General features: G+C 45.2%; 2 protein-coding genes and 1 pseudogene across 3 annotated transcripts; all 3 read left to right on the top strand.

Annotated features, from left to right (window-relative positions):
• The first annotated feature begins 1,243 nt into the window (after positions 1 to 1,243).
• On the top strand, positions 1,244 to 3,995 carry LOC136453541 (laccase-8-like). Of its 2 annotated transcripts, XM_066454101.1 has the most exons (7): positions 1,244 to 1,294; positions 1,562 to 1,670; positions 1,845 to 1,996; positions 2,101 to 2,336; positions 2,449 to 2,571; positions 2,686 to 3,609; positions 3,694 to 3,995. In XM_066454101.1, exons 2-7 carry the CDS (start codon positions 1,575 to 1,577, stop codon positions 3,822 to 3,824), a joined length of 1,662 nt encoding a protein of 553 aa, XP_066310198.1. In that variant the 5' UTR covers positions 1,244 to 1,294; positions 1,562 to 1,574; the 3' UTR covers positions 3,825 to 3,995. The 2 variants fall into 2 exon arrangements, with proteins under 2 accessions (XP_066310198.1, XP_066310197.1); XM_066454100.1 differs by lacking the exon at positions 1,244 to 1,294 and having other exon boundaries at positions 1,555 to 1,670.
• Positions 3,996 to 5,115: 1,120 nt separating this feature from the next.
• LOC136453543 (heme-binding-like protein At3g10130, chloroplastic) lies at positions 5,116 to 6,166 on the top strand. Its single transcript, XM_066454102.1, has one exon. The coding sequence runs from the start codon at positions 5,249 to 5,251 to the stop codon at positions 5,924 to 5,926; it is 678 nt and encodes a 225-aa protein (XP_066310199.1). The 5' UTR covers positions 5,116 to 5,248; the 3' UTR covers positions 5,927 to 6,166.
• Positions 6,167 to 7,640: 1,474 nt separating this feature from the next.
• LOC136453544 (protein FAR1-RELATED SEQUENCE 5-like) lies at positions 7,641 to 20,902 on the top strand (annotated as a pseudogene).
• The last annotated feature ends 1,949 nt before the right edge of the window (positions 20,903 to 22,851 follow it).

Here is a 22,851-nt window from a genome sequence, read left to right on the forward strand (position 1 = left end):
GGTCATTTCTTTTTGTGGGTATAAATTACAATTTGGCGTTAGCAGAGCAACGCAAGGTTTCGGTATGATGGAGTCTAGCTAGACCAGTTCTTTTCCTAAAAGAAAAAGAGAGATAGTCCACCTGTAGATCACCATTAATCCTACACCGGACACCGCACACCGGAGATGAGCCAGAGGTTGACTTCGTAGTCGAAAACAAAGGCGGCATAGAGTGGAGAAAACATGCATGTGTCTTTGTTTTTCTTTTTTTTTTTCCTTTTTTTCTTTTTGCCCCCGATGATGATTGTCAACTGAATAGAACCAACAGCACCATGCTCCTGATCCTGATCTGTTGAAATTGAATGCACAAGCAACTGCACCCAGTCGCGCCCCGCGCATGTGGCTTCATGACCAAGAAAATCTATAACAAATCAAGAAAGGAACGCCATGTTTGCTTGGCTAATAAGCCATGACTGAAAGTACTGTTGGCTTATTTGTTGTGAGAGAAAAATATTATTCGTTGGCTGAAAAAGTACGGTTTATAAGCCAAGCGAACAGGGTGTTGCTGAAGCCAGCTTGTTTTTCAGTTTTTTCCTAGTAGAACAGTTTCGAGGTTATTTCTTTGCTGAAAGCAACAATCCAGCTGGCCTCTAGTTATTACAACAATATAGGAAATCACCAGGTCATGGACAGATTTACTTTAGTAGTAGGAAGCGAAGTGTGATAGAACGTAGGAAAAGTAGTTACTTGACGCGCAGTGGCAGACTTCCAGTTCCATGAATCTTCTGTAAGTTAAGGGCCGGCAAATTCAACGTACATACCTTTCGAACAGCCTAGCCTAGCCAGTGATGTTACGTTCGACACAAATGGCCATGCAAAGCTTACGGTTCGCCGACATGCATTTTTGTTCTGATTTTTTCAAAGCGAAACTACAGTTCTGACTTGCGACAACTTGAACGCGCTCTACCTACTCCGGCCTTGTCTCCGTGCGTGGCGTAACAGTTGTGAGAAAGCATTGAGGGAGGCAGTATATAAGTCATGGACAAATTAGTGCTAAACCGAAAACCGTTGATGTGCGTATTATTTGCCATCACAAGACTGTCGTCGTCCAGACATTGTGAAACATATATATCTTCTTCGTAGTACTGATCGATACACAAAGTACTAAAACATGCGTGTTGCAAGACTTGTTCCTGGATCGGATGCATCAACAGCTTCAGGAATGAAGAACCTAGTGAAAAAGTCTAGAATAAAGCGCTGCAACAACTACACCAAAAGAAAAAGGACCGATAATCTATAGTCAGATCGAATGACGGTGAGCCTGACAAAGTATTCTCATGTAGTCGCAGTCTGATTACCTCCGTTACTCAACCTCTCACGTTACACGGTAACGCTGGGTCATCAGTACGTAGGCGCAAGCACGACTCGTTCCATGCATATATTTCTTCTCAACATATAATAACTTATCTATATATGCCTTGCTCCAAGATAGAGTCGTGTTTGTATAAATATGGACGCCAAGCCTGTACGACGTTCCAGTTGCTTTTATTTGCATCTTATGCATCCGTCTGTCGTCTCTCAGAAGAGGTCAGGAGATGGCGCGGGCAGCCAAGCTGCTGGCGCTGCTCATTGCGGCGTTGTTCACGGCGGCGACGATGGCGAACGCGGCGGTCGTGGAGCACACCTTCAATGTAATCCTCTTGCAAAGAGAACAAACCTTTATTTCTGCTTTTAGAAGCTTGCATTTTCCGTACCCACATGCAGCAAGAGCTTGTGTCGTTTGTATATATATATATATATATATATATATATATATATATATAACTAGCTTGTGTGTGCATGCACGTACGTAACCGTTGAATTAGGTCGGCGGCATGGGCATCTCGCAGCTGTGCATGAACAGCGTGATATACACGGTGAACCAGCAGATGCCGGGACCGACCATCGAGGTTAACGAAGGCGACACTCTCGTCGTCCACGTCGTCAACGGATCGCCGTACCCAGTGTCGATCCATTGGTAAGTACACAAGCACGAAGGAATCGTCCCGCCGCCAATCGGCCAATGGCAAGCCCGCGCGGCCGCGCCTACGTTTTCTTTCTCTGACGCTTCGATGCGTGCAGGCACGGCATCTTTCAGCTGCGGAGCGGGTGGGCCGACGGCGCCAACATGATCACGCAGTGCCCGATACAGCCTTCCGCCAAGTTCACCTATGTGTTCAACATCACCGGGCAGGAGGGCACGCTGTGGTGGCACGCGCACGCCTCCATGCTCCGGGCCACCATCTACGGCGCGCTCATCATCAAGCCCAGGGGCTACCCGTTCCCCAAGCCCTACGCCGAGATCCCCATCCTGCTAGGTACTGTAGCTGCACTACCCATTCCTGCAACGGGCTGCTGATGCGTGTGCCATTCTATGGAGTGTATGTATGTGTGCGTTCTTGACCGTTGTGTACAAATTCTCTGGCACAGGCGAGTGGTGGAACAAAAATGTGGACGACGTGGAGACCGATGGGCTCTTGACCGGCCTTGGCCCGGTGATGTCCGACGCCTTCACCATCAACGGCTTCACGGGCGAGCAGCCGTCTTGCAGAGGTACGAGGGCACACGATCATCATGCCCTGTCCTGCGTTATGAAATTCGTGTCTCCGCGGGCATAAGCATAACCCTCTGTATGTATCTGGTTTTGCCCAAACCAAATCCAAGCAGGCGCCGGCGCGTACCAAGTGGAGGTGGAGCCAGGCAAGACGTACCTCCTCCGCATCATCAACGCTGCAGTCAATGCCGAGCTGTTCTTCAAGGTGGCCGGCCACGCCTTCACCGTGGTGGCCGCCGACGCCAGCTACACCAACCCGCACCCCACCGACGTGATCGTCATCGCGCCGGGCCAGACCGTGGACGCGCTCATGACCGCGTCGGCCGCGCCGGGGCGCTACCTCATGGCGGCGCACGCGTTCGAGAGCAAGACCGTGGCCAACCCGCCGCCGTTCGACAACACCACGGCCACGGCCGTCGTCCGGTACAAGGGAGTGCCGGACTACGCCCCCGCGGCCATGCCGGCGCTGCCGCCGTACAACGACGTCGCTACCGCCGGCAGGTTCTACTGGTCCTTGACCGGCCTCGTCCGGGCGGGCGACCCCGTCGTGCCGAGGACCGTCGACCACAGCCTGGTCGTCGCGTTCGGGCTGGACCAGGCGCCGTGCGCGCCGGAGCAGACCAAGTGCCAGGGGTTCGCGGTCGTCGCGTCCATGAACAGGTACTCCTTCCGGTTCCCGGACAAGGTGTCGCTCCTCGAGGCGTTCTTCAGGGGCGTGCCCAACGTGTACTCCGAGGACTTCCCGGGCGCGCCGCCGCCGGTGCCCGCGCCCAGGAAGGTCACGTCGGTGAGGAAGGTGAACTTCAACGACGTCGTGGAGGTGGTGCTGCAGAGCCAAGAGTTCAGCAGCGCCCTTGGCACCGAGAACCATCCGATCCACTTGCACGGGTTCAACTTCTTCGTGCTGGCGCAGGGGCTCGGGCGATTCGATCCCTCCATGAAGAGCAAGTACAATCTCGTGAACCCGCAGGTGCGCAACACCATCGCCGTGCCGGCCGGCGGCTGGGCCGTCATCCGTTTCACGGCGGACAATCCAGGTGAGAGAGGCTTCGCAACAGACAGACTTGTTCATCGGAATTTGAGATGCTGATCCTAATTTCGATATTGCGATGAAATCGCAGGTATCTGGTTCATGCACTGTCACTTGGACGCCCATCTGCCGTTGGGGCTGGCATTGGTCTTCGAGGTGCTCGATGGTCCGGCGCCGAATCTGCTTCCTCCACCTCCCGCGGACTTTCCCAAGTGTCACTGAAATCTGCAAGCTCGGCATATGCGTGACTGGTGGTCCATAAATCCAAAAACTGAATGTACGATGTAATGCACGGGTAGTTGTTTCTTCTCGTGTATGTCTGCCTTATTCTGTCGTGTTGCTTGCTAAATGATTCCTTATTATTCAAGTTCTCAGTCACTAAATAAAGCTATGTTTAAGTAGTACTCCCTCTATTTTTGAATGTTGAGACGCTTAGAGCAAGCTAATTAGTTAAAAAAAAACGGTTTCAAATATACAACAAGCTGATTAATTCAAAAATTATATATGTATTCAAGAGTTCATCATAAAGCTCGATATTAATCATTCTAAAAAAACTCGACGTTAATCAGCAATGGCCGGCAAACGCTGTGGCATGAAGAGCAGCTCCAAGAGTCCATTTATATACTTCCGTATTGATAGGACTAAATTTTTTGGTAAAAAAATACTTTGCAACAACTTCTTTTATTAGATCTCCAAATTTTGTTATTCTCTATACCTCAATTCTCGATAGCTAAAAGTGGAGCAAAGATATAGAGGAATTTTTATCCAAATGGCTCTCTAAATGAGAATTTAGTGAGTGAGTTTCACAAAGAATTTTAGAGATGCTCTATGTATGCATCAGAAGTCAGCTGAACGAATGATTTGAGCCATTAAATCGAAAATTAGGAATCTTTGACCATCCAACTTTGATACCGCTCATATTTGGTCCTTCAGCTATTTTAATGGGTGGTTTTAGAATTTTGAGATTCAAAATGTAACAACTTCAAAGTTCTATCACAAATGGTTACTAATAAAAAAAAAAGTTGCCAAGTATGATATTTAATTATTTATAACTTTGGTTTGGGTCATTTCTCCATCTGAGTTCGTTTGAATAATACAAAAAAATTGAATTTCAAAATATGACAAACTTCAAATAGAACTTTGGGATCATAAATGATTTCAAATAAAAAAGTTCTCAACTATTAGGTCATTCCTCCACGCGAGTTCGTTTGAATAATTTGAAAATTTCGAAGCTTTAGTTGCCGTTTGCACATCTTTCATAGTTTTCTGAATTATTAAATTCGATTCGAATAGAGGCTGCACCTGCACCGTGTTCCCCAAGTACCCAAATATAAACCACATGGCAAAGGTCAGACCTGCAAAGCAAAGCCAATCATCAAAGATTCGAAGTTTGCCGAGCTTGACAACTTGTCCTCCAAGCCGAGACCAAAACGCCCATGGAGCAAAGCGCGCCACGATGCACAGACAACCTCGTCCACACATCAAGTCTCTTCTCGCCGCTTCTTAAATCCCATGCTCGGCAATGGTGTCAGGCAAAGCGACACTCACAGACACATCCAAAGAGCCCGGACCGCTCAAAGAGCATTCTTTTGAAGCTGCCCCGTGCCTAGCTCGAGCTCGCCGTCGCTCTCCGCCGACAGTCCACCATGGGGATGGTACTGGGCAAGATCACGGTGGAGACGCCCAAGCACGAGGTTCTCCGCACCGGCGCCGGCTACGAGATCCGCAAGTACCCGCCCTGCATCGCCGCGGAGTTCACCTACGATCCGAAGGAGTGGAAAGGCGACCCCGACGGCGGGTTCACCGTCCTCGCTAACTACATCGGCGCCTTCGGCAAGCCGAAGAACACCAAGCCCGAGAAGATCGCCATGACGGCTCCTGTCATCACCACCGGCGGCGGCGACGGCGAGGGCGGCGAATCAGCCGAGAAGATCGCCATGACGGCCCCCGTCATCACCACCGGCACCGGCGGCGAGCCCGAGCCCGTCGCGATGACCGCGCCGGTGATCACGGACGACCAGCAGGCGCCGGGCAAGGTGACAATGCAGTTCCTGCTGCCGTCCAGGTACACCAAGGTGGAGGAGGCGCCCCGGCCGACGGACGAGCGGGTGGTGATTCGCGAGGTGCCGGAGAGGAAGTTCGGCGTGGCGAGGTTCGGCGGGGTGGCCACGGACAAGACGGTGAGGGAGAAGGCGGAGGGGCTCAAGGCCGCGCTGGAGAAGGACGGGTACGCCATCAAGGGTCCGTTCGTTCTGGCGCGGTACAACCCGCCGTTCACGCTCCCGCCGCTGCGCACCAACGAGGTCATGTTCCCCGTCGAGTGATCCGGCAAGGTGGCCATCGCCCTGATACCGGGAGCAGGTGTTCTGTGAATTGAGTGCTTGAGGTTCAGGAACTGTGTTTGTATCTGTGATCTGATCTGTCTTTCGCTTGAAGCTGTTATTGTACTAGTGGTCCTTTCTTGCGTGGGAAAATATTTTCCTTCTTGTGTAATGATGATTGTAAAACATGTTTACTGCAACGAGCCAACGAGTAATGGATAAATTTGCTACTCTTACGATCAATGAAGAACTAGACCCTGGCTCCGTATTTCAGACAGTTTGTTCATGAACAACCAACGAGGCCCTGGTCCCCTATCACGCACCGTCGAACGTCACACGCCGCGGGTAGCATCCCGAAGGTTGGTAGCCCGTGCGCCCGTCCAGATCTCTCTTATCTGAAACAATCCACCTAGCGCCCGGACGTCCGGCTTCAGCGCGCCTCCGGACGCACCTAGCGCCCGACCGGCTTCAGCGCTCACTTCAAGTCGATCCCACCAATCCGACCAGAGCTTCACTTGCCAGTCGCGGCATCCCACGCTCGCGGGTGGCCGGTCCCTCCGCCACGCCGCATCCCGCCGCGCCGCTCGTCCCCCAGCCATCCCACCGCGCCGCCCGTCCCCTCACCGCGCCCCTCCACAAAAGTCACTGCGCCCAGATGTCTCATCTCCTCTCCAACGTGAAGTTCCCCGTGGAGCCTCGTCCCCCGCCGATTGTTGAGGGCCGTGAGGCAGATCTATGGTTAGAGGAACGCAAGGAGGGCTCAAGGTTCGTCTATGGCGGATTGGAGTCTCATGTTGCAATTGTCAGGGGCAAGGAGGAGGTGGAGACGAACCCTTCTACTTCAAAACAACATGTAAGATGTACATCTATGACCTCACGTCGCAATTTGCTTGAGTTGTGTTGTTTCAGACTACAAATTTCTGAACATTGGCGATTTGGAACTATACTTTTGCAGTAGATGATCTGTTTTACTACTGAAATGTGTGTTACAATAGTACTGAAACACTTACCAAATTCCACTGCAACAAGAATTCTAGGTGCATGTGTATACCATGACTAGCTGCTCTGTTTTACTACTGAAACGTGTGTTACAATACTATTGAAACACTTACCAGAGTCCACTGCAACAAGAATTCTGGGTCCCTATGTACACCATGACTAGATGCTCTATTTTACCACTACTGAAACATGTGTTGCATTAATCCGGAAACACTAAATCAGATTGAACTGCAACAAGAATTCTGGGTGCCTGTGTGTTCTATGATACCCCCTATTTTATAGTTTCCTCACATCTGTAACAAAATGTGAACTAAACCAAATTTGCAACACTTTGAAATGTGCAGGAGGGCATGATTGATGGGAGAAATACCGTCACTAGACATCATCAGATTGCTGGAACTTCAAGCGCTAACATGCCTATTGCTGCAACTTCAAGCGCTAACATGGTTGCCTATGTTTCAAAAGTATGTTTCTAGGCACACTCTAGCTGAATTTGTTTGTTTACATCAAAATAATTATTTGTTGTTTACTGCATGTGTAATCTGACAACACATTTGCAACGCAGGGTTCTGTTGGCCCTAATCTTGATCAGAGTCTTTATCATGGGGCAGAAGGTCAGCCATGTGAGGTTGTTGAGGTGGATATAACTGATGACGAGATGGTGTATGAAGAAGAAGAGGACGTTGTAAGCTCCTAGCCAGTGGTTCCATTTGAAGCAATGGAGTTTGATACACTAGAGGAAGCAAGGAGGGTGTACAATGCTTATGCATTCAAGATGGGATTCAATATCAGGGTAGGCTCATCGAGAAACAACTGTGTGAGTAAGCAGTTGATAAGGAAGGAGTTTGAGTGTTCGCATGCAAGGATTACACCTAGTGAAAAGGAAGACAGTGCATTAAGTAATGCATCATCATCAGTAACGACCGCATCCAAGAAGAAAAGCGCAAAAGCTGTAATGACTACTGCAACAAGGAAGTAGAGCACATTGAAGAAGGCAGATTGTAAGGCACACATGGATGTCGGTTAGCGTGAGGGAAGGTGGAGGGACGTGGTATTTCAAGCAGAGCACACACGCCCTATGGTGAAGATAAAGAGCAGGGTAAAGCAGTTGCGGTCCCATAAACGGATATCATGGGAAAATTATGAGCTGTTGAAGACATTGCACCATCGGAACATATCCACCATACAGATCATGTCTGTGCTAGGAGACTTTCATGGAGGCATGGGAAACCTAACATTCAATAGTAAGGATGTCTCCAACATGAGGACACACTTGAGGGCAGAAGTAAGGTATAGAGACATGGATGCTGTCCTAGAGTACTTCCAGAAGTTGCAAGCCAAGAGCCCCAACTTCTTCTATGCTATCAAGCTAGATGATGAGAATGCAGTGAGGGGGTTGTTTTGGGTTGATGGCAGATCAAGGGAGTTTTACAAGTGCTTCAAGGATTGCATATTCTTTGACACGACATTCTGCACTAACCGGTACAACATGCCCTTTGTGCCAATTGTTGGGATCAACAATCACACCCAAAGCATCCTACTGGGTTGTGCTTTGCTTCTGGATGAGACTACTAAAACCTTTGTGTGGGTGCTGCAAACACTCAAGGCTGCAATGGGAGGGATGGCACCAACCAACATCATGACTGACCAGGACAGTGCCATGAAAGCTGCAATAGCATAGGTATTCCCTTGTTCAACACACAGGTGCTGCAAGTTTCATGTGGTGAGAAAAGCTTGTGAGAAGTTTGGTTGGTTAATCAGGAACAACCTAGATTTTGCAGACAAGTTTGACTATTGCATCAACTTCACCGAGTCACCCAAAGAGTTCAAAATGTCGTCGCATAACGTAGAGGAAGTATGATATGCATGGCAACAAACACTTCCAGAACATGTCTTTGACCAAGTCTATGTGGGCGCCTACATATTTTAGGAAATGCTTCTTTCCCTTCACAAGTACAACAAGGAGATCTAAGTGTATGAATGCATTATTCAAGAAAATGGTGCACCCACAGGACTCAGTGTTGTAGTTCCTTACCCAGTATGAGTACATAATGGAAATAAGGATTGAGAAGGGGTATCGAGAAGCAGCCAAAGGTGAAATGACAAATCCACCGCTATGGGGGAGGTCTGAAATTGAGAGGCAAGCATCTAAGTTCTACACCAGAAGTGTTTTCTTCAAGTTCCAAGAGCTCCTGTGTGATTCGACGGCATTAACTATAGGTTCGATTGCTAAAGAGGGTGGCCAAATGACAATGTAGGTAAGGTGTACATTCATGCCTCAATTTCCTTGAATTATCTTGTTTCAGACTGCACATCTCTGTTGTAGCATACTTTTTGCAGTGGATGCTCTATTTTACTACTAAAACAAGCATTCCATTAGTACTAAAACACTAACCACAGTCTACTGCAACAAGAATTCAGGGTGCTGTGTATACCATGACTAGATGCTCTATTTTACCAATACTGAAACATGTGTTACATTACTACTAAAACACTATCCAGAGTCCACCGCAAAAAAGAATTCTGGGTGCCTTTGTGTTCCATGATACCCCTATTTTATAGTTTCTGATTCCGAAAACATACAATATTTCCTTTGTATTCTAGGTGGTGAAACCAGTATACAAGGAAGGTGAGGCGACTTTGAAAACATACAATGTTGCTGCGAATCAGGGGTCTGAAACATACACATGCTCTTGCAACATGTTTGATCAACATGATGTAACACCCCTGGTGTTACGAGCTTGCTTAGCACCGAGATTTAGATCCGAGAGGGATTAGCCAAACAAGTTTTCAAGTTTTAAAAATTTATAACGCACGTGAAATGATAAGCGAATCCTATGTGAATCACTTTCATGGTTGAGAAAAAAATCAAAATAAATAGTGTTAACTAGTGCTCTTGGGAGCTAAAAATCAAATTTGACGTTAAGATAAGATCTTTTCGTTAAGTCGGCAAACACTTGAACTATTGTTTAAATACCATTTTTGGTGATTTATATTGAGCAAAATAGTTAAATGGTGCTTAAATATTTTGCTCCTATGGGTTAGTATAAGGTATGGACTATTGCATGAAGTATTTGTTGGTTGAAGTTAACAAGGTTTAGACCTATTAAAAATCGCGACAAAAGAGTTAATGGTTACTTAGCCCCAACTAAAATCCTTAACTTTTCTAAGTATGGAAAAGTAGTAAGACAATGCTATTTTGATATTTAAATTCTAGCTAAAATATTTAAACAGTAGCTGCATGTTTTGGTATTGTTGATTGCATCAAAGTGAGTACATGAGCATGGATGTCATGTTGCGCTCGTAAAAATTTCCCAAACCTCTTTAGAACGCACTGTAACCACGTTGTTGGCGCTCTGTTCATGAACCGGCACTCCAGCGATGAGCCCATGTTGGCATCCTTTTATCTCCCTCTATGGTTGCTCTATGGTCATGATGATTGCTTCGCTGGATGGCTGGCAGTGTTGGCTCTAGGTCAGCGAAATTGGTTGAGTTACAATTGAGGTAACCAGTTGTCTTTGCTTCGCTTTAAAATTCATGCATGACCTCACCTCGGACTGGCTAGTCCGATGTGCGCGGTCACCGTGCTCGGGAGTGCGACGTCGCGTAGGGGTTCATGCATTGTTGTACGCGCGCACCACGCGTGACCTTGCCGGCGGCTGTCTCGTCGTCGCCCATGCTATGTGTTGGGCCGAGCAGGTCATGGCCACCTCGTGTCGGGCCGGCCGAGCTGTGCCTTGGTTCACATGCTCACGAGCGTTGTGCCACCCCGTTGCGCTGTGCCGATGTGCTGCCAATGCACTACGCCGGTGTAGCCGCTGCTCGGCCGCGCTGCGAGGCACCGTCGCAATGCGGTTATCACGTGCATCCGCCATCGCCATGAGCATGCACCATCTTGATTGCTGAGCCACGCATGGGGTCAGGCTGAGGCTACGACCATTGTTGTTGTGCATACATGGCAGCTGCCTTACCCCACGATTCAACTACCATGAGCCGTGGCACTGCCGCCGCGTCTAGATCAATCGACCCCAGTCATAGGGTGATGGTGATGCCTCTCTGCTCGCCCTAACTCGCTAGCCGCCATGGGAGGTCCCTGCTCGAGTGGGGCCACTTCAATTCAAAAGCCTTATGCCAAATCTCTTGGTCTCATTGTCTGTGCACGTATGCTCGTACTGCTACCATCAATTGGGGTTGCCTTGTCTTAATCCGCTCGAGCTCACTCGTGTGACCTCCCCACAACTGCGCCTGAGCGTGGAGTCACCGCTCCTCCTTTCCTCCTAGCGACAGTGGCTTCACCGTTTAATTCCTCGCTCTAGCTTAGGAAGTAGGCTAGCTGTCTCCTTCCCCTCAAGCTTGGTCATGCCCTACCGATCAGCAAATTGGCCTTTTGCTCGTTGTCGGTCATGGGCGCCACCAAATTGGTAGGTTGGGAGGTAGGGCATGTAGGAGTGGTAGCAGTTCGATTGCTCATAAGCCTGAGCTCGCCTTGACTCCCTCTATCTAGTGCTCACGCTATTTTGCCAGGGCGCTTGCCGGAGTCGTGGTGACGCATGGGTGTCCCTCCTGGGGCATCGCCGCCCGGCGGCTCGCACGTGGCTAGACCATCGTAGCGCTCCCCGGCTTCAACCGTTAGTAGGGCGTACACCACGGTGAGCCATTGATGCTTATCCGCCACTTCTACTCTATCAAGCATACGTAGGTTCATCAGAACAGGCACGCCACCACCGCGGATAGCTGCTCGCCGCTACAGCTCGTGATAGTGCGCCTCTAAGTCACTAACCGCCACCCATCCTTGTGTGTTCAGTTGTAGATGGTGGTCGGCTCCTTACTCCTGTCGAAGCGAGCCTAGGTTGCCCGACGTAGCTACCGTATGCCATGGGCCACCGCGCCGGCATGCACGGGGTTTCTAGGGATCTCCCCGTGGTAAAGACAAACATATCCTAGGGTTTGGTTGCAAAGTTACTGACGGTAGGAATAGTGTGTATAGTAGTCGTATTAATCTCTAAAAGCTCGAGGGCCTTTCTACAAAACAGCCAACGCACGCGGGCGCCCCCGACCTTGGGTCGTACTAGGCCGCCACGACGCGCGTGCAGCCGCGCCACGCTAGGCTGTCGGGCCAAATGGTTTTGCTGCTGGCCCTTTCCTTTTACTAATGCATTTTCTAATTTAATTTCTAAGGTAAACTTGTAAATTTAATATAAAATTGTATAGTTAACCAAAAATTGTAAAACCAATTTTTTTAAGTCCCTAAAATTATGATCTATCTGCTAGTATATTTTGTTCACATAGTTTTATAATATTTTCAGGAGTTATCTAATTAATTTAAGATGCTTAATATTGTAAGATATAAATTTGTAGGATTTTTTGTGACAAATTGGTGATAGTGTTGGCTCTGAAACTTTCACAGTAAATTCATCACATTATTAGGGGCTCACTGTAATTTTTGTAGCTCCATAATAATTAGTTTGCTAAGGTAGCTAAATGAGCCCTAGTTTAAAAATATATGTTTAATCAATAAAATGCCGAAACACCTTGGGTTTTTAAAACTAGAATATTTTTCTAGAGGCGAAGGCTTACTTGATGACGTGGATACGAAGACTAGTATGTGTGGCAGAACTATCTAATATAATGTCTCCCAGGAGTACTTGGCTTCTATTAGACACTAAGTACTCAAGAGAGGACATCAATTACGCAGTTCCGTCGAGTACACTCCAAGAGAGAACCCGAAAATTCATATTTTTATATCAGGATCACAAATGAGAGAATAAAGCTTACAACATTCTTAAATCATTTCTTACATTACTTTTCATGCAGCATCAGAGTATAATAGTTATTGATTATAACAGCGGAATATGCACATGTTATCAGAGTTATGAACAATTTAATTTAACAGTGGAATATAAATATGTGATCAGAGTTACAACGGAAATAATCATGATGAAGCATTGGTATATAAGCTAGAACAACAAATTATAGAACTTCTATTTATAAAAATATTTGGTGAGAGTTATAAATAAAAACTATGATCGCAACATAAAGGAATCCTCTCTGAATCCACCAGAAGGAATCCACACAAAAAAGTCAGCTCTAGCATGCGCCTATCACCTGCAACAGGAGGAAATAAAACCCTGAGTACTCAATTATACTTAGCAAGACTTACCTAATAGGAGGAAAGAAAAGACTCTAAGGATATATAAGGCTATCAGGCTTATGGGTTTATTGCATCTGCAGGAGTATTACTAAACGTGTGTCCTTATATTCAATTTTATTAGCAATCAATATTAATTCATTAACTAACCATTCTATGTAAACACATGTGCTACTTTCAAGCAGGTGGTAAGCAATCAAAATTATTTTACCATCTTTCATCTTTCATCTTCTAGTTCTTACTACGTTGCTAGACTATAGACAAGTCGTACCGGATCGCCTGACGATTTGCGAATCAATGTGCTTAGCTGGGTACCCGGAAACACATGCCCCGCCTGTACCCCAGACACAAGCAGAACCAACCCACTACCCTCTTGTCATGGGGTCCAGGTCCCCGTCCAAACTTGGACTCTAAGCCCCTACTCCTAAGTCCCGGACTCAGTGCGATGCTTAGACCTCTAGCATCCCTGCCTCTAATCAGTCGGTCTGGAAAGAGCCAAAACCCATGACAAGAGAGCAATGAGTCTTCCCACGCCCATACACAAGTATGTGTTTAGGATAATAAGTCTATGACCTGCCTAGAACCCGATGCAATGGTCGGTCCTTAACCGACTCAGGCGGAACAAATGCAATTCGAGCCTCGCTAGAATGCCAAACCAAGTCCATATCCAAAGTATCATTCTGCCTGGTCTCCATTTAACATTCATATATATTCTGGGTGATAATAATACAGTAACAACAATAATATATTTCCTATCTCTCGCGAGTGATAGACAATCACTTGACTTCTACTAGAGTCCTGTAGTATAGCAATCTACATGATCCTATTATACTAGTTAGACTCATAGAATAAAGATATATATATACAAGTGGATTTCATTCTACTCATTAAACTTAATGCACAGGCATAAATTAAAGTGTAGAATAACAGTGGTTATGCACCAGGGCTTGCTTGGGTAACACATAACCAAAAGTTAGTATTCCATCTTGGTGACACGATCTCCAAAAGTACCATCTCCCAGAAACTCCTGATGACTCCGTGATCCATCGATGTCCCTATTATGGTATGCAGTGCGATGCAGAGATGATGCAATAGTTAATTAACAAGGCAACAACAACTCTTAAAACAAAATACATACTATGAACTAACAAACTAGCTCTAATGACTAACGTACTAATCTATGTATCCATGTTATCGAATAAGGCGTTATTTCCCAATAAATATTTTACTTATATAAACCCAAGTTGTTTCTTTATTCCACTGTATCAATTTAATCTTTATTCGAAATAGGGCATCATTATCTATCTAGCAAACTAATTATTTTGAAGCTACAAAAATTACAGTAAGCAGCTAATAATATTAGGAATTTAATATAAAATTTTTAGAGTCAAAACTATCACCATTTTCTCACAAAAAATCCCACAAGTTCACATTTTTACAATATTAAACATTTTAAAATAATTAGAGCAACCCTAGAAACATTTTTAAAACTAGATGAACCAAATACGCTAATAGATAGATCATGATTTTAGGAGCCTAACAAAATTGATTTCGCTATTTTTGGACATCTACATAATTTTATTTTGAATTTACAAATTTACCTTATAAGCTAAATTAGAAATTGCTCTAGAAATCGAAAAGGGCCGGCGGCAACGACCTCGGCCCAACGGCCCAACACAGCCTGCGTGGGGGTGTGAACCTGTGCAGCAGGCCAGCCCAGCCATGGCCCAAAAGGAGGAGCCCACGCACGCACTTGCATTTTTTTTGCAAAAGAGCCCTCAGCCTAGCATGTTATTATGCAGCACCCATGAACACTATTTCAATCGAGCAGCGATTCGCGTTTAGAACCCTGAAGTTCCTCATCTTTGCAAAGACCCAGTCCTAGGGTGGCGGGTGCAGGGCATGACACGCAAACAACGGACGGCGCTGCTGCTGTGGCTTCTCTCGGCCGGGGAGGGCCTGCTAGCGGCCGCGCAAGGACTGGTAGCATATCCCACCTATGGCACATGGATAGGGGAGGAGACACGGGGCACGCCATGTCACGACATGGTTAGTGAAAGGATGTAACAATACCTAGAAGTGGGGTGAATAGGCATATCCAAAAATTAACTACAAATGATAAGTTTAAATTTGTCAGTCAATGTCGGAAGTCCCGACGTTTGGGTCAGAACTCCCGACATCTCAGAAGTTCTAGCACAAACGTTAGAAGGCCCGACGCCTACGTGAACTACAAAAGCAGTGCCAAATTTAACTTTATGAATAAATAATCTTACAACCCCACTTTCTCGTGGTTTGGTGAAGATGTTGGGTCACTCCCTTGATGTTGTAATGCCTCTAAACCGTAGATCAAGTCCAAACCTTAAAATGAAGTTCAGGAGAGAGAGACAAACAAATACAGGTAATCTCTAGCAATCACAACAACAAGCACACGTGACACAAAGATTTATCCCAAGGTTCGGCAACCCCACAAAGGAGCTCTTACGTCCTCGTTGTTGAGGTGACCACAAAGGTCAGAGTCTCTTTTACCTCCTTGCCTCTCTCAAAGCGACCACAAAGGTCGCTTGAGCTTTCGACTAAGAAATTAAGGGTAATACAAACTTCCCAAGGCTGTTCTACAAGATGAAAGCTCTTGGGCAATGCCTAGCCAGCTAGGGGTAAAGCCCCAAGAGTAATAGACGCAAAACCAACTGGCTTGACAAAGAAATCAAGTGCTTAAGCTTGCCAAAGTGATTCTCTCACTTAATCCACTCTCCTTTCACTCAAAACCTGAGGGGAATCAAAGATTGGAGCAAAGGGGAGAGAAGAGGGGTGTCTTTGTTGCTTGGGAGCTGTTAGGACGAAGTTAGATGAGCTATGAATGAGTCCATAACAGTTAGAAGTGAAGAGAGGGCTATTTATACTCATAGTAGAAATCTAACCGTTCAGATATACGTCGAAAGTTCCGACGCAGATCTTGGGACTTCCGACCTTAATAGAAAACACTGTTCACATAGGGTCAGAAGTCCGCACAAGCAAGTCAATGTTGGAACTCCCGACAAACGTTGGGACTTTCGACGGTCGGGACTTCTGACGTATGTCGGGACTTCCAACGTGCGCAGACAGCCAACTAGCCACACTAGGTGTCAAGACTCCTGACATGGGTTGGGACTTCCGACGAGCACAGACAGCCGGCCATCAGAACCTCAGATGTCGGGACTTTCAACTTGGGTCGGGACTTTCGATTGTTGGGAGTTTCGACTCACATCGAGACTTCCGATGGCCACAGTCACTGTGCAGGCTTAGTGATTGAGCGTCAGGACTTCTGGCATGAGTCGTGACTTTCAACGGTCGGGAGTTCTAGCTTACGTCGAGACTTTCAGCACCAACAGTCACTAAAAATATTCTACGTGCTCGTGGAGTGCTAGAGTGTCTCTATTTTGATTTTATTATTATGCTTGAGCACTCTATCTTCCTCATACCAACTAAGTTTGCATCCTTATTTATAGTATGATGGATCCTAAACTCAAAAACAAAAATAAAACCTTTGGAGAGCGCTTTGAGTTCGTCCGCCTTTACAACTTCAATAATTGAGGAATACCATTTCATCTTTATCAACTCTTTGAATCTTTCATGGGACTAATAGCTGCACATATCTCATTAAGATCACATTAGTCCCTAATTTAGATATATCAATACACCAAAACCCACATAGGGGACAAATGCACTTTCAGTTAGCCACGGCGATGGCCATGGCCGTCTGCTTCAAGGGGGGGTGGCGCGGATGTTTCAGTGGACCTACATGCTCTTGGAAAGGTAGAGGTGGTGGTATAGCATCGGGGCTCACCGCGGCTCCCGCTGTAGAGACGATTGGAGAGAAGGACGATCGAGTCGGCCCGGCCATGTGCGAGCGGCCAGGGCAGCGACGCTCCAAGGTGGACATGGCCACGTCATCGCGTCACCAGCGAGAACCCTAGCCGAAGGAGGGTGAGCACCCGATAGAGGGGATAAAATCACGACTACTGGTGCCATCAATCGAACCATTACCGACGGTTAGGGCCTTACCCCCAATCGCGCTCTGCCCCAACGGCGAGCTGACCGATGGCGACGGAACTCAGAAACTAGCCATCGCTAAAGCACGACTGTGGCAAAATGCGGGTCAGACGGTTGGCCAGCTCCGTGACCTAGCTACTGATGCGAAGAATTGACCCAAGATGGCCCATGCGTCGTGAATTTGAACAGCGCATGTAGACAACATCACGAGGGCGCGATAGGGCATAACGGGCAATAATGAACGACACAGGGTGTGATTTGACTTGCTGTGGCGTGAGAGCAACAAGGCGGCTACGCTATGGGACAGCGGAGATGGACGGCTACTCGACGGGTAGGTAGTTCGCATGTTGAGGAATGAGCCACGTCGACCGGACGGCGGCCGCCGTGACAATGACACGGTCCTACGCTTGGACACATCGGTGGCGACCCAACCTGACCACAAGGAAACGAGCGTTGCCTACCCTGGCTTGAGGAGCAGTTAGTACCAGCGGGGCTAGCCAGCAGGCAGCGGCCATGGCCAGGAGTAACCGGGCAGCCACGCTGCCAAACATTGCGTGGTGACCGCGACCATGGAAACCCAATGGTCGAAACGTCAATGTGCACAATTTTTAAAGCGATGCCAAGGCTGCCAAACAGTGCGGTTAAGGTTCGAACAAACCTCACTAACCCAATTTCCACGCCACCGGCTAGCTAGGGAAGCGCTCGGCGCAACCAAAGAGTGACTAGGGAAAAAGATACGAGAAGGCCAAGATGAGTTCATCGCGCGGCACGCTGGTTCATGAACAGAGCACCGAACGTAATGTGTTCTAAGGAGTTTGGGGGCAATTTTTGGAGCAACAACGCAATGCCAAACCACCCCACGAACAATACCATGCTATTGTACCCGCAAAGGTGCAATTAATAGTGCCAAAACATGATGCTAGTGTTTAAGAATTTTAATTAGAATTTAAATTCCAATTTAGCATTGTCACACTATTTTCAAACTTGAAAATTGACCTTGAGTTGAATTTTGTTGAATTTATAAACGGTCTAAACTTCACCAACAACCATTTCACGACATAGCACACATTTTATACCAAACAATAGAACCAAAACATCAGGGCATTATTTAACTATTTTGCATTTTAAAAATCACCAAAAAGTGTACCTCTAACACAACTGCAAATTTGTGCCGATTCAACGAAAAGGACTCATTTTAATTTTTGATTTGATTTTTGAGCTGGCAAAAACCCTAGTCAACAACATTTGTTTTCTAAAACCCAAGTTGCGTTTTCATCTACTTGACTTGTATTTCAATTTTTATTAAAACCCTAAACACACATTCTATATTATTATTGCTTTATAAAAATCACTTTTTAAGTCAAACTATTAACTTATCCATATAACCAGGGATTAGGTTTTTCATTATCACATTTGATTAAACTAACTCACTATACTTATAAATCTATTTCTCAGGCCATAATCTCTGTGCTAAGCGAGCTCGTAACACCAGAGGTGTTACATTACGTTAGTCATTTAAGCTAGCTCGTTAGCTTGCGGAGTGTAATCATATTTTTAAGAGTTACGGTTACCGTTGATTAATTGCATCTCTACGTTGCATCCACGTATATCATAATAGGAATAGTGATGGGTCATAGAGTCAACCAAAGTAGCAGAAAAGATGGTGCCTTGATGATCGTGTCACCATGATGGAATGCTAACTTTTGGTTATATCTTACCCAAGCAAGCCCAGGTGCATAACCCCTATTATTCTGTACTTTAATTTATGCTTGTGCATTAAGTTATAAGGAGTTGAATGAAATCACTTGCATATATAAATATCCTTATCCCATGAGTCCTACTAGTATGTCAAGATCATATAGATTGCTATGCTATAGGATTCGGTAGAAGTCGAGTGATTACTTGTCACTCGCGAGAGATAGAAAAGATATTATTGTTGTTATTACATTACTATCACATGGAATAGATATGAATGATAATTGGAGACTAGGCGGAATGGTACTTTGGATCTGGACTTGGTTAGGCATTTGAGCGAGGCCCGGATTGCATTTGTTCTGTCTGTGTCGATTGAGTACCGTCCATTGGTGTGGATGGTAGTCAGGTCACAGACTTATTATCCTAAGCACATACTTGCTTATGGGAGCGGAAAGGCTCGTTACGCTCTTGTCGTGGGTTTGGCTCTTTTTGGACCGACTGATTGGAGATAGGGAAAGGTAGAGGTCTAAGCACCATACAGAGACTGGGTCTTAAGTGTGGGGGCTTGGAGTCCAAGTTTGGACGGGGACCTAGACCCCGTGACAGGAGTGAAATGGGTTGGTCTTGTTTGTGCCTGGGGTACAAACGGGACGTGTGTTTCAGGGTATCTAGCTAGGATACATTGGTTCCTGGATCGCCGTTTTTGTGAGACGGTACGACTTGGCTATGGTCTAGCACCATAGTATGAACTAGAACTTAAAAGGTGATAAAATGGTTCTGATTGCTCACCACCTGCTTGAAAGTAGCATAGGTGCTTACATAGAATGGTTAGTAACGAACTAATGATGACTGCTAATAAAATTGACTAAGGACGCACGTTTAGTAATGCTTCCTACAGATGCAATAACCCACAAGCCAGATAGCCTTACATATCCTTAGAGTCTTTTATTTTCCTCCTGTCGGGTAAGTTTTGTTAAGTACAATCGAGTGCGCCGGGTTTTATTCCCCCTATTGCAGGTAACCAGAGGATACATAGAGCTGACTCTTGTGTGTGGAAACCTCCTGGTGGGCTCAGAGAGGATTCCTTTTGCGCTACGACCGTAGTGTTTATTTATAACCCTCACTAAAGGTTTTATAAGAAAAGATGTAAAATCTGCTAGCATCTTTTGTATAAAAATGTCCACTATGTTAATGCTTCACCATGTTATTAAATTAATCTTGCTTCCTCTATAACTCTGATAACATTGTTATATTCCGTTATTATAATCAATTGAGATAATATTTTGTTATTGTAATAAAGTGATGTAAGAAATGACATAAGAATGTTGTAACATTTATTCTCTCATTTATGATCCTGATGGAAAAATATAGATTTTTGAGTTCTCCCTTGGGGTGTGCTCGACGAAACTACATAGTTTAGTGTCCTCTCTTGAGTACTTAGTGTCTAATGGAAGATAAGTACTTCTAGAAGGCATTGGATTAGGCGGTTCTACCACAGATGATTTTTTGTGTCCCCACATCCTGAAAGTCTTTACCACACTTGATGTGCAGCGCATACCACAAAAGTACCTGCTGCATAGGTGGTCAGAAGAAGCAACGCTGAAAGTGCCTCAACATTTGTCAGGCCCAGAACCAGTGTTTGGTGTTTCAGTGACAAACAAGCTAAGATACAATGCGATGTGCAGGAAAATGACATAGCTTGCAGCTGATGCTTGTGTCGAGCTAGAAGAGTACATGGTGGGTTTAGAAGGGATCGACCAACTGAGGGAAAAGGTGAAGGCAACCACCTGAGCATTGATTTCATAGCAAAATGATCCAAAAATGCAGTTGGGAGTGAAAAGGAGGTAGAGGGAGGGGTGAAACGAACAAAGTTCAAAAACCCTCTGACAAAAGATCCAAAGGGAAGGCCCAAGGACAAGGTCAACCGTTTGAAGACCATTATTCGACAAGCGAAAGATAAAGCAATCAAGAAGAACAAGTCCAAGGCTAGGAAGACCAAAGTCAAAGACTTAGCATGCTTGGTATGCCACAAAGAAGGCCATGGTGTAGAGACATGCAAATACATGGCAGCAACAAAGCATATAAGGGACACCGAGTTAAAGTTATAGATTTATCTTGCTTTAGCAAAAATAAATGTATATATGAGCCACATTAAGTTATAAGTTAAAGATAGAGTTGTATTTAGTTTGTAATGGGTAGAACTACTGTTACATCTGAAATCCTCTAATGAAACAACATAATTTCACTACTGTTACATCTGAAATGCTCTAATTAAATTGCAGTCTCACTACTGTTACATCTAAAATCCTCTAATGAAACAACATGATTTCACTACTATTACATATGAAACGCTCTAATAAAAAAGCCGAGTCTCACTACTGTTACATCTTTAAAATGTGGTCATGCAACAGCAAAGGTTGACTACTGTTACATCTGAAATGCTCTAATGAAACAATAGATTTTCAATACTGTTACATCTGAAATTGTGGCTATACAAAAGCAAAGGTTGACTACCAGATCGTGCATATAGTCAACATTGTTGCAAAAGTGGACAAGCATGGACCAATAGAAAAGAATGTTGCATCACAAGCTAAAGAACTAACCAGCATTTTTAGAAAGATGTCACAGTACATAACATTGCAAGACTAGCAGACTTTAGTCGCTACCAAAAGTAGATCAACATCATGCCAGGATGTTTCCAGGGTATAATGACCTAAGATCACAAGCATTCACATATTGCCACATAGCATAATAGGACTCCACTCCATATTTACAATAATTCTGGTGTTTCAATGCACATCGTTCTCCTGACACCTCCTAAGCTACATAGCATCAACTTGATCAGGTCTTCTTGGCATCATACTTCTTCATAAAGTCATCTAGCTTAACCATATTGCGTGCTGATAGAAGGAGTAGCACAGCAGCATGCTTCCTGTACTCTAGCACCGACCACTGGGCAGAGAGATAATGAAAAAAAGAAAGGAGAGCAAAACTGAGCAAGCATATTTAGAGACAAAATAGGAGTTGCAATAAAGAATTTTTTTGAATGGCAACACATACTTGCTCGAGTGATGAACCCACCATCTCCTTGCCATTCCATGCGTCCATATAATTCATTGTGTACAACCCACAATCAAACCTTTTAAAAAAAGGAACAATAAAAAATATGAACATATAATCATTAGGCTATAATGACAAGGAGCAACATGCTAAATTGAAAACATATAAATTCTTTTGTTTAGGGTATCATGTAGGGTAGATCCATGCAAAATCAGACATGTCAGCTTTGAGGACCCCATATTTCATTGCTGTGGCTGCAAAATTCTGAATCTGAAAAATAATGAAACAAATAAGGAATACACATTGCCTACCCATAATCAAGTGCTACTTCAACAACTGAAGTACTAATGTGCAACATGTACAAGAGATAGTGATAACTTAAAAACACCAAGTGATACTAGATTTTCATAATCCTCTTATTTGGTATTTTTCAGCTTGCTAGCTAAATTATATGCACGTCATATGTCATCACATGTGTTAAAATTTACACCAAGAACCACAAATATGTTGCAATAAGTAATCGAGAGCTATTTCAATAAAGATGGAATGAATGTGCAACAACTAAAAATAAAAGCTACTTGAAACACCCAAGAAACATAGGATACAGCAAGAAAGCTACTTACCAAGTTCTGAGCACGCTTCAAACATATGCTCTCCTTGGAGGCACTCAAAGAGTCGAAGAAAGCAATTTGCTTCATGAACATACTAACACAAAGAAGGACCCAATGGTGCTCAAATACTATGAGAAGAACATCTGTATAGTATGGTTATGTAAAATTAAATAAATTAATGTAGCACCTTTGACAACATCGTTGTGAAGGGGTCGCCATTGCCTTTGTCTTTGGTTTTGGGAGCATTAATTCTTGCGTAAAAAAGACAAAGAAACAGCATATTAAAATCAAATCCGAAAATTGGGATACACAGTTCATAATAACGCATAAAAAAGTAGACACAAGTTGCTACATGTTCCAACACGCAGATAGACAACATAGATGCG

Source organism: Miscanthus floridulus, chromosome 5, assembly GCF_019320115.1.
Source record: "Miscanthus floridulus cultivar M001 chromosome 5, ASM1932011v1, whole genome shotgun sequence".
NCBI classification, from domain to species: domain Eukaryota; kingdom Viridiplantae; phylum Streptophyta; class Magnoliopsida; order Poales; family Poaceae; genus Miscanthus; species Miscanthus floridulus.

Coding starts and splice junctions, on each gene's coding strand:
- LOC136453541 (XM_066454101.1), top strand. CDS start 1,575: ATGGCGCGGGCAGCCAAGCTGCTGGCGCTGCTCATTGCGGCGTTGTTC. Junction 1,671..1,844: donor TCGTGGAGCACACCTTCAAT/GTAATCCTCTTG, acceptor CCGTTGAATTAG/GTCGGCGGCATGGGCATCTC. Junction 2,337..2,448: donor CGAGATCCCCATCCTGCTAG/GTACTGTAGCTG, acceptor TCTCTGGCACAG/GCGAGTGGTGGAACAAAAAT.
- LOC136453543 (XM_066454102.1), top strand. CDS start 5,249: ATGGGGATGGTACTGGGCAAGATCACGGTGGAGACGCCCAAGCACGAG.